The sequence below is a fragment of the Saccoglossus kowalevskii genome, chromosome 11 (genome assembly GCF_978046115.1).
Source record: "Saccoglossus kowalevskii chromosome 11, keSacKowa6.1, whole genome shotgun sequence".
Classification (NCBI taxonomy): Eukaryota; Metazoa; Hemichordata; class Enteropneusta; family Harrimaniidae; genus Saccoglossus; species Saccoglossus kowalevskii.
This window is the reverse complement of record NC_140651.1, coordinates 1737807-1750376: the sequence shown is the minus strand read 5'-3', so window position 1 is coordinate 1750376 and position 12570 is coordinate 1737807. Positions and strand designations below refer to the sequence as shown.

At 41.0% G+C, this 12570-nt stretch overlaps 1 protein-coding gene across 1 annotated transcript in view; it reads left to right on the top strand.

The window, feature by feature from the left end:
* Positions 1–12570, top strand: part of LOC100377887 (NADPH oxidase 2-like) — a 58210-nt gene that overhangs the window by 20683 nt on the left and 24957 nt on the right. Inside the window, exons 8-10 of the mRNA XM_085505370.1 lie at positions 2333–2425; positions 6860–6994; positions 10023–10141. Coding sequence (XP_085361496.1) covers positions 2333–2425; positions 6860–6994; positions 10023–10141 — 347 coding nt within the window. The remainder of the gene's footprint in view (positions 1–2332; positions 2426–6859; positions 6995–10022; positions 10142–12570) is intronic.

Below are 12570 nucleotides of genomic sequence, written 5' to 3'. Positions count from 1 at the left end.
GTGGCAGTGTGGTGCTGAGTGGCAGTGTGGAGCTGAGTGGCAGTGTAGTACTGAGTGGCAGTGTGGTGCTGAGTGGCAGTGTAGTTCTGAGTGGCAGTGTGGTGCTGAGTGGCATGTGGTGCTGAGTGGCAGTGTAGTACTGAGTGGCAGTGAGGTGCTGAGTGGCAGTGTGGTGCTGAGTGGAAGTGTGGTGCTGAGTGGCAGTGTGGTACTGAGTGGCAGTGAGGTGCTGAGTGGCAGTGTGGTGCTGAGTGGCAGTGTGGTGCTGAGTGGCAGTGTGGTGCTGAGTGGCAGTGTGGTGCTGCGTGGCAGTGTGGTGCTGAGTGGCAGTGTGGTGCAAAGTGGCAGTGTGGTGCTGAGTGGCAGTATGGTGCTGAATGGCAGTGTGGTGCTGAGTGGCAGTGTGGCACTGAGTGGCAGTCAGGTGCTGAGTGGCAGTGTAGTGCTGAGTGGCAGTGCAGTGTTGAGTGGCAGTGTGGTGCTGAGTAGCCATTTTGTATGAAATGAACAAAATGATCTTGTGTTACAGAGTAGCTTGAGATAAAGTACAGGTATTTGTATGAAGTAACTCATTCTTGTTTTTGTGCCCATGGCAGTGTAGTACTGAATGGCAGTGAGGTGCTGAGTGGCAGTGTGGTGCTGAGTGGCAGTGTGGTGCTGAGTGACAGTGTGGTGCTGAGTGGCAGTGTAGTACTGAGTGGCAGTGAGGTGCTGTGTGGCAGTGTGGTGCTGAGTGGCAGTGTGGTGCTGAGTGTCAGTGTAGTACTGAGTGGCAGTGAGGTGCTGAGTGGCAGTGTGGTGCTGAGTGGCAGTGAGGTGCTGAGTGGCAGTGTGGTGCTGAGTGGCAGTGTGGTGCTGAGTGGCAGTGTGGTGCTGAGTGGCAGTGTAGTACTGAGTGGCAGTGTAGTACTGAGTGGCAGTGTAGTACTGAGTGGCAGTGTGGTGCGAAGTGGTAGTGTGGTGCTGAGTGGCAGTGTGGTGCTAAATGGCAGTAAGGTACTGAGTGGCAGTGTGGTGCTGAGTGGCAGTGTGGTGCTGAGTGGCAGTGTGGTGCTGAGTGGCAGTGTGGTGCTGAGTGGCAGTGTGGTGCTGAGTGGCAGTGTAGTACTGAGTGGCAGTGTGGTGCTGAGTGGCAGTGTGGTACTGAGTGGCAGTGTGGTGCTGAGTGGCAGTGTAGTACTGAGTGGCAGTGTGGTGCTGAGTGGCAGTGTGGAGCTGAGTGGCAGTGTAGTACTGAGTGGCAGTGAGGTGCTGAGTGGCAGTGTGGTGCTGAGTGGAAGTGTGGTGCTGAGTGGCAGTGTGGTACTGAGTGGCAGTGAGGTGCTGAGTGGCAGTGTGGTGCTGAGTGGCAGTGTGGTGCTGAGTGGCAGTGTGGTGCTGAGTGGCAGTGTGGTGCTGAGTGGCAGTGTGGTGCTGAGTGGCAGTGTGGTGCAAAGTGGCAGTGTGGTGCTGAGTGGCAGTATGGTGCTGAATGGCAGTGTGGTGCTGAGTGGCAGTGTGGTACTGAGTGGCAGTCAGGTGCTGAGTGGCAGTGTAGTGCTGAGTGGCAGTGCGGTGCTGAGTGGCAGTGTGGTGCTGAGTAGCCATTTTGTATGAAATGAACAAAATGATCTTGTGTTACAGAGTAGCTTGAGATAAAGTACAGGTGTTTGTATGAAGTAACTCATTCTTGTTTTTGTGCCCATGGCAGTGTAGTACTGAATGGCAGTGAGGTGCTGAGTGGCAGTGTGGTGCTGAGTGGCAGTGTGGTGCTGAGTGGCAGTGTGGTGCTGAGTGGCAGTGTAGTACTGAGTGGCAGTGAGGTGCTGTGTGGCAGTGTGGTGCTGAGTGGCAGTGTGGTGCTGAGTGTCAGTGTAGTACTGAGTGGCAGTGAGGTGCTGAGTGGCAGTGTGGTGCTGAGTGGCAGTGTGGTGCTGAGTGGCAGTGTAGTACTGAGTGGCAGTGAGATGCTGAGTGGCAGTGTGGTGCTGAGTGGCAGTGTGGTGCTGAGTGGCAGTGTGGTGCTGAGTGGCAGTGTGGTGCTGAGTGGCAGTGTGGTGCTGAGTGGCAGTGTGGTGCTGAATGGCAGTGTGGTGCTGAGTGGCAGTGTGGTGCTGAGTGGCAGTGTGGTGCTGAGTGGCAGTGTGGTGCTGAGTAGCCATTTTGTATGAAATGAACAAAATGATCTTGTGTTACAGAGTAGCTTGAGATAAAGTACAGGCATTTGTATGAAGTAACTCATTCTTGTTTTTGTGCCCATGATGCTATCTCACTTTTCCAATATTTTTACCTCTATATTTTCAAAGGTTTAACGATAACAATAATTCTTTTATTTTCACTTCTGTTTGCAAAGACTTGGATCTGGGTATTGGTTCCACTGACATTGTACTGTATAGAAAGTTGTGTTAGACTGTTCAGAAGAGTACAGATAGTATACATTACAAAGGTAGGTGTCAATTGAGTTCTATATCCAACCTGATGTGTTATACACTGTATGGCACCCATATCCAGCCTGATGTGTTGTACACTGTATGGCACCCATATCCAACCTGATGTGTTATACACTGTATGGCACCCATATCCATCCTGATGTGTTATACACTGTATGGCACCCATATCCAGCCTGATGTGTTGTACACTGTATGGCACCCATATCCAACCTGATGTGTTGTACACTGTATGACACCCATATCCAACCTGATGTGTTGTACGCTGTAATGGCACCCATATCCAACCTGTTGTGTTGTACACTGTATGGCATCCATATCCAACCTGATGTGTTGTACACTGTATGGCATCCATATCCAACCTGATGTGTTGTACGCTGTAATGGCACCCATATCCAACCTGATGTGTTATACACTGTATGGCACCCATATCCATCCTGATGTGTTGTACACTGTATGGCATCCATATCCAGCCTCATGTGTTGTACACTGTATGGCACCCATATCCAACCTGATGTGTTGTACACTGTATGGCACCCATATCCAACCTGATGTGCTGTACGCTGTAATGGCACCCATATCCAACCTGTTGTGTTGTACACTGTATGGCATCCATATCCAACCTGATGTGTTGTACACTGTATGGCAGCATATCCAACCTGATGTGTTCTACAGTGTATGGCACCCATTTCCAACCTGATGTGTTGTACACTGTATGGCACCCATATCCAGTCTGATGTGTTGTACACTGTATGGCACTCATATTGAACCTGATGTGTTGTACACTGTGTGGCACCCATATCCAGTCTGATGTGTTGTACACTGTATGGCACCCATATCCAACCTGATGTGTTGTACACTGTATGGCACCCATATTCAACCTGATGTGTTGTACGCTGTATGGCACCCTTATTCAACCTGATGTGTTGTACACTGTATGGCACCCATATTCAACCTGATGTGTTGTACGCTGTATGGCACCCTTATTCAACCTGATGTGTTGTACACTGTATGGCACCCATATTCAACCTGATGTGTTGTACACTGTATGGCACCCATATCCAGCCTGATGTGTTGTACACTGTATGGCATCCATATCCAACCTGATGTGTTGTACACTGTATGGCAGCATATCCAACCTGATGTGTTGTACAGTGTATGGCACCCATATCCAGTCTGATGTGTTATGCACTGTATGGCACCCATATCCAGTCTGATGTGTTATGCACTGTATGGCACCCATATCCTCCCGGATGTGTTGTACACTGTATGGCACCCATATCCTACCGGATGTGTTGTACACTGTATGGCACCCTTATTGAACCTGATGTGTTGTACACTGTATGACACCCATATACAGTCTGATGTGTTGTACACTGTATGGCACCCATATCCAACCTGATGTGTTGTACACTGTATGGCACCCATATCCAACCTGATGTTTTGTACACTGTATGGCACCCATATCCAACCTGATGTGTTGTATACTGTATGACACCCATGTTCAATCTGATGTGTTGTACACTGTATTTCACCCCTATTCTACCTATTGTGTTGTAGACTGTATGGCACCCATATCCAACCTGATGTGTTGTAGACTGTATGGCACCCATATTCAACCTGATGTGTTGTACACTGTATGGCACCCATATCCAACCTGATGTGTTGTATACTGTATGGCACCCATATCCAACCTGATGTGTTGTATACTGTATGGCACCCATATCCAACCTGATGTGTTATACACTGTATGGCACCCATATTCAACCTGATGTGTTGTACACTGTATGGCACCCATATCCAACCTGATGTGTTGTATACTGTATGGCACCCATATCCAACCTGATGTGTTGTATACTGTATGGCACCCATATCCAACCTTATGTGTTATACACTGTATGGCACCCTTATTCAACCTGATGTGTTGTACACTGTATGGCACCCATATCCAACCTGATGTGTTATACACTGTATGGCACCCATATCCAGTCTGATGTGTTGTACACTGTATGGCACTCATATTGAACCTGATGTGTTGTACACTGTGTGGCACCCATATCCAGTCTGATGTGTTGTACACTGTATGGCACCCATATCCAACCTGATGTGTTGTACACTGTATGGCACCCATATTCAACCTGATGTGTTGTACGCTGTATGGCACCCTTATTCAACCTGATGTGTTGTACACTGTATGGCACCCATATTCAACCTGATGTGTTGTACGCTGTATGGCACCCTTATTCAACCTGATGTGTTGTACACTGTATGGCACCCATATTCAACCTGATGTGTTGTACACTGTATGGCACCCATATCCAGCCTGATGTGTTGTACACTGTATGGCATCCATATCCAACCTGATGTGTTGTACACTGTATGGCAGCATATCCAACCTGATGTGTTGTACAGTGTATGGCACCCATATCCAGTCTGATGTGTTATGCACTGTATGGCACCCATATCCAGTCTGATGTGTTATGCACTGTATGGCACCCATATCCTCCCGGATGTGTTGTACACTGTATGGCACCCATATCCTACCGGATGTGTTGTACACTGTATGGCACCCTTATTGAACCTGATGTGTTGTACACTGTATGACACCCATATACAGTCTGATGTGTTGTACACTGTATGGCACCCATATCCAACCTGATGTGTTGTACACTGTATGGCACCCATATCCAACCTGATGTTTTGTACACTGTATGGCACCCATATCCAACCTGATGTGTTGTATACTGTATGACACCCATGTTCAATCTGATGTGTTGTACACTGTATTTCACCCCTATTCTACCTATTGTGTTGTAGACTGTATGGCACCCATATCCAACCTGATGTGTTGTAGACTGTATGGCACCCATATTCAACCTGATGTGTTGTACACTGTATGGCACCCATATCCAACCTGATGTGTTGTATACTGTATGGCACCCATATCCAACCTGATGTGTTGTATACTGTATGGCACCCATATCCAACCTGATGTGTTATACACTGTATGGCACCCATATTCAACCTGATGTGTTGTACACTGTATGGCACCCATATCCAACCTGATGTGTTGTATACTGTATGGCACCCATATCCAACCTGATGTGTTGTATACTGTATGGCACCCATATCCAACCTTATGTGTTATACACTGTATGGCACCCTTATTCAACCTGATGTGTTGTACACTGTATGGCACCCATATCCAACCTGATGTGTTATACACTGTATGGCACCCATATCCAGCCTGATGTGTTGTACACTGTATGGCATCCATATCCAACCTGATGTGTTGTACACTGTATGGCAGCATATCCAACCTGATGTGTTGTACAGTGTATGGCACCCATATCCAGTCTGATGTGTTATGCACTGTATGGCACCCATATCCAGTCTGATGTGTTATGCACTGTATGGCACCCATATCCTCCCGGATGTGTTGTACACTGTATGGCACCCATATCCTACCGGATGTGTTGTACACTGTATGGCACCCTTATTGAACCTGATGTGTTGTACACTGTATGACACCCATATACAGTCTGATGTGTTGTACACTGTATGGCACCCATATCCAACCTGATGTGTTGTACACTGTATGGCACCCATATCCAACCTGATGTTTTGTACACTGTATGGCGTATACTGTATGACACCCATGTTCAATCTGATGTGTTGTACACTGTATTTCACCCCTATTCTACCTGATGTGTTGTAGACTGTATGGCACCCATATCCAACCTGATGTGTTGTAGACTGTATGGCACCCATATTCAACCTGATGTGTTGTACACTGTATGGCACCCATATCCAACCTGATGTGTTGTATACTGTATGGCACCCATATCCAACCTGATGTGTTGTATACTGTATGGCACCCATATCCAACCTGATGTGTTATACACTGTATGGCACCCATATTCAACCTGATGTGTTGTACACTGTATGGCACCCATATCCAACCTGATGTGTTGTATACTGTATGGCACCCATATCCAACCTGATGTGTTGTATACTGTATGGCACCCATATCCAACCTTATGTGTTATACACTGTATGGCACCCATATTCAACCTGTTGTGTTATACACTGTATGGCACCCATATCCAACCTTATGTGTTATACACTGTATGGCACCCATATCCAACCTTATGTGTTATACACTGTATGGCACCCATATCCAACCTTATGTGTTATACACTGTATGGCACCCATATCCAACCTGTTGTGTTATACACTGTATGGCACCCATATCCAACCTTATGTGTTATACACTGTATGGCACCCATACATGTGTAATAACTAGATCACATTAATCATCCCTATTATATTGTTACTACCGGTATTTATTAATTCTGAAGACAGGTAAGATAATTGGATTGTAATGTAAATGTTTCAATATGTTTTTGAATTTTATTTTTATTGATTTTCAGGTTGTGAAGCATCCATCTAAAGTGATAGAATTACAGCTGAAGAAAAAAGGATTTGAGATGTTTCCAGGACAGTATGTTTTTTTACAATGTTCTAAGATATCAAGATTAGAATGGCATCCATTTACTCTCACATCTGTAAGTAGAATCATATTTTTACTAACTTGTCAGATCACAATCACAGATCACTGCACAATAATTGATTTTCTGATGTGTGTGAGAATTCACGATACGATTTTTGCTTTATCAACCGGTTGTTACTCATGTGACACAGGTCAAGCTTTGTAACAAAATGACGTCATAACTATTGATACTTTGAAAAAATGCACTGAAGTTTATCTTTTTTTGTCGTGTAATTAGACATTTCCAAGATGGAACACTTTCACACTTTTACATACTTCGATAGAATAGCATGTCCAACTATAAGAAAGATATATCAAACCCACCAACGCTGTGCATACTCTTGTGGATGCAGACTTGGCACAATATGATCCCACGACCGTTGTTAAGGAACTTCTTTCCGATCATGGGTGCAATTTTACAGACCCACGTACCCTAACTTATTATTTTTAACACAAATATGGTGGGTGCGTTTGGCTTGTGATAAGGATAATATAGTTTACATCTCATTGCTTCAGATGTTTAATTACATTTCTGTGGATGATGTGACTGGTCTATTTAATTTCAACAACACTTCTCATTGTTGTGTCTCAATCATGAGTATATATAAACTCACAAACACATATACATAATACATTTATTTACAGTTTGCTTAATTGCTTAGCCTATATTTTGTACATACATCTAAACTGAAGTACAGCAATATGTAATATAAAATGAGTTGTAAATTGCACAATTGCACTGTGAATGGGTCAAATGCCCAAAAATATAATAATTTGAGCAACAATCTCTTTTAATTAATCTATGGTCTGAGAGTGCTCTGACACTTCAGGTCTTCCAAATTGATGGTAGTTTGTGTGGCAGCATCACATGATGTCTTGATTCATAATTTATATGCATGGGTATGTCTAAAAAATAAAAACAATATGAATGGTGTTATTTTACAATTTAAATTCATATTATTTAAATAAAAAACTTACAAAGAAATATATGACTAACTTTGCATGACATTTGTATTAAACTTCAACTCAGTCATACATGAACAGAAGAAAGATATGAAACTACTGTAACAGTCTTATTTTCCTTGTAAACACAAACATCTGAAATATAAAAAACATACCGAAAATATTATTGTTTCACCAACCTCGTGACTTTATATTTGTATGTGTTGGAGTAACAAAACTGCACATGTCACTGGAAGGATTATTTTATCAAAACTATCTCTATGGGAACAAGCAGCTAACCAGGAATCACATGTGGTTATAACTTACAATGTAGTACATTCACATTGTCAACCACTCTGACAGGATAACTTGACCTGTGTCATGTGATCATTGTCTGTTGCTATGGGGTTAATCCAGGCCATGTGTTTTCTCCCACAGCTTTGTGTTGCATGGAATATGGCTTATTCATTCAAACAAAATTTAAAGTATAATTTTGACATGGATGTCGTAGTTGCTTGAATGTACGTACATCTTTATAAAGATTGCAATTTGGTAACTTTCATAATCTTTCATTAATCATTATCTCTTCATTCTTGTCAATGCATATACATGTATATCATGAGAGCTAGGATGTAAGTGATAACCATATGCATAACATATGTGTATCTCTACAGTTCTATGTTTATAGTACAGGACGGAACATAAATCACATAGTTTGACATACTGCTTACATACTGGGTACATGTGCTATTGATGAAGATTAATATCCGAGGTTTCTGTGTTTTTATTTGGTCTGATAACTACAGATTGTGCTGAAAATGATTCATGTTGTCAAGCTTGTTGAAATTAAAAACAAATCATAGCTAAATAAATGAATGAACAGAATCTTCAAATAATATAGGCAAGGCATTGGCCTAAAATAAAACGCCATTGCTTCAACAGAATTAACATAGTAGATCCAGACTTTGATATATTAGTATTCAGTTCCACTTTTAACATTCTATGTATGTGATATATATATTTATATATATATATTTATTTATATATTGACATCATCTGATTTTCATCCTCTCCTATGGCTTGGATCACTCATGTTTGCTGATATCAACCTAAGAAAATATTGTGTGGCATTATATATATATCTGCTAAAACATCTTACGAATACAATTTAAAAATCCAAAAATTGAACAAAAGCAAATGTGTATGATTCATTTTCTATATCGAAGCTTTAAGTTTTAAATGTGATAGTTATAACTATTTAGTGTATGTGAGAGTTTCTATATTATCCTTTTTATTCCATGTTTGTTGTTGTCATTTTACCATACTTAATGCACGGATGATGAATTTATGAAAAATTAATTTTCTTTTTTCAACTTAAAATGCCTAAGGTTGCCATATATTCTAATTGGCACTATGTCTATAGGGAAAATAATAATTTTGTCCAATTCAGTTGACATTTGGTATTAAGCGAACTTAGAGTGTATTCGCCGCTGACAAAAAAAAATATTGTGTCATATCACAAATATTTATGTTCGATATTTGCCACAGGAATAGACTTTGATCGAAATACATGTAGTGCCAACTACCAAGTGAAAATATCACATGACTGATATTTTCATCTGGAACACGGCATTAACATGTCATATTTTCACTCCTATACTAATAGAAATCAGTGGATTACAACGTTATGGTGACAGATGTATAATAATTTATATTATCACTTACAATTACAGTGTGTCATAATTTTGTGGTATTGCACTGGATATACCATATTAGGAAATGTGAATTCCGGATATGGAATATTTACTTAAGCATGTAAGCTTTCTCTAATAATAAAAACAAACATGGCAAAGAAGTTCACTAAATCTGTTCTAAACCTTTTAGATATATCTTTGAAAAGAAAAGATGTATATTAATAATAATAAGGTGATTACAAGGATATCCCAAAGTACATGCACTCGGACAGTACACGGTCGCCTCGACCTCCCCTGCACGTCACTTGATACTCCTGCTGTACTGTCTTCGTGCATACTTTTCAGTATTCTCGTAATAACCTCATAATATTACTAACTTGGCTATTATCCTGTTACTTTTAATCAAAGGCACCTGAGGAGAACACTTTTACTGTTCATATTCGTCTTGTCGGTGATTGGACAGAAGCTTTGGCTAAATTGTGTAGAGTTGATGAATTGGAATTTCAGGAAGCTTCCAAAATGCCTAGGTGAGTGTGAAGATGTTTGAGTGAATGAGATGCCTAGGTGAGTGTGAAGATGTTTGAGTGAATGAGATGCCTAGGTGAGTGTGAAGATGTTTGAGTGAATGAGATGCCTAGGTGAGTGTGAAGATGTTTGAGTGAATGAGATGCCTAGGTGAGTGTGAAGATGTTTGAGTGAATGAGATGCCTAGGTGAGTGTGAAGATGTTTGAGTGAATGAGATGCCTAGGTGAGTGTGAAGATGTTTGAGTGAATGAGATGCCTAGGTGAGTGTGATGATGTTTGAGTGAATGAGATGCCTAGGTGAGTGTGAAGATGTTTGAGTGAATGAGATGCCTAGGTGAGTGTGAAGATGTTTGAGTGAATGAGATGCCTAGGTGAGTGTGAAGATGTTTGAGTGAATGAGATGCCTAGGTGAGTGTGAAGATGTTTGAGTGAATGAGATGCCTAGGTGAGTGTGAAGATGTTTGAGTGAATGAGATGCCTAGGTGAGTGTGATGATGTTTGAGTGAATGAGATGCCTAGGTGAGTGTGAAGATGTTTGAGTGAATGAGATGCCTAGGTGAGTGTGAAGATGTTTGAGTGAATGAGATGCCTAGGTGAGTGTGAAGATGTTTGAGTGAATGAGATGCCTAGGTGAGTGTGAAGATGTTTGAGTGAATGAGATGCCTAGGTGAGTGTGAAGATGTTTGAGTGAATGAGATGCCTAGGTGAGTGTGATGATGTTTGAGTGAATGAGATGCCTAGGTGAGTGTGAAGATGTTTGAGTGAATGAGATGCCTAGGTGAGTGTGAAGATGTTTGAGTGAATGAGATGCCTAGGTGAGTGTGAAGATGTTTGAGTGAATGAGATGCCTAGGTGAGTGTGAAGATGTTTGAGTGAATGAGATGCCTAGGTGAGTGTGAAGATGTTTGAGTGAATGAGATGCCTAGGTGAGTGTGATGATGTTTGAGTGAATGAGATGCCTAGGTGAGTGTGAAGATGTTTGAGTGAATGAGATGCCTAGGTGAATGTTTACTAGGTAAAAGATGCCTGAGTGTGAAGATGTCTATGTGTGTAAGACAATATGAGCAATATATTGTGTGTTTACAACAGATTTTAATTATTCCCCGTTCAGATGCAGTTTGAAAACGGGGACATATTGATTGACCTACATGTATATATTTGGCATGCCTAGACCGATTACATTCAAACTTCACACATACATCACATATGATAATATGCATAAGCACATAAAATTGTTTTGCGATCTGTTTCAAGCCATTTTTGTTATGAAAAATCATCAAAATCAAGCATTTCTTGACTGTTTACAAATATATTTTGTTCAAACTTTGTATAGACATTGGAAATTACTGGACCTTGATGCACATTATTTTGTTTTTCAAATAAGATTAAAAATGGCAGAGTGGCAGCTATTTTGTTTTAATGAATGTGGTTCTAATGCCATATCTCTGACATGCTTTGACTGATTTCGTTCAAATTTTAAATATTCATTATACATCATGTCACAGATATATGGATATATTGGTTTGATGATCCAATTCAAAATGGCCGAATGGTGGTCATTTTTGTGGTAAAAAATCATCAAAAATCAAGCATTTGTGGCATTTCTGGATGGATTTTGTTCAAAATGAGCTGGTCATGACCTAGATTTGAATTAGTGACAGGTGGGTAATACCATTATCAATCTCAGTAGAAAATGTAGAGGATGTCAGGGCTACATTTTGATGGGAATTATAGTGGTGATACTGAAACAAACCCAGGTTCTGGTAATATACAAAGACCTGAATTAACAAAGAAGTTAAGTTGTTATTAAAGGTACATCTTAAAGGTTTACTCAGATTTATGAATGCAGTTTCTTGAGCATGTATGAGACATAGTTTGGTTGCACTTGTGTACTCTGAGATTTTGGACATGTGTCAATGAAAGTTTTCAGTTATCAGATTAAGGGAAATCACTTTATGATGAGTTGTACCCACATAGAGTATTTTATAATTAAATAATGAGGACTGTGACATTCATGTCTTGTTGTCATTGTTATATCACTGATTGTAATATAATATGGTGATTGATAAATGCAAAATAGTATAATGACACTTTTTGATTGAAAACACTTTTCACTTTATGTCTTCACTTTATTTTTGAGTGGAAAACACACAAAATCTTTTGTCCATGGAAAAATTGTAATCTTTTTTTATAGAATGATTAAAACCTAAATATATCTTTTGGTAAAATATTAAAGTGGGGGATTCATCACATGTGCATGCAGCAGACAGCCATAGCGTGTCATTGTTTACAAAGTGTCTACCCAGAAGCCTTAGTGTTTGTAGCACTTAAGACTCAATTCCTGTCTGTGCACTGGTGACAACTGCTTTGCTTTAATAGGCATCGATTTAATTTGATTATGGATATTTATAATTATCATTATATGTGGCA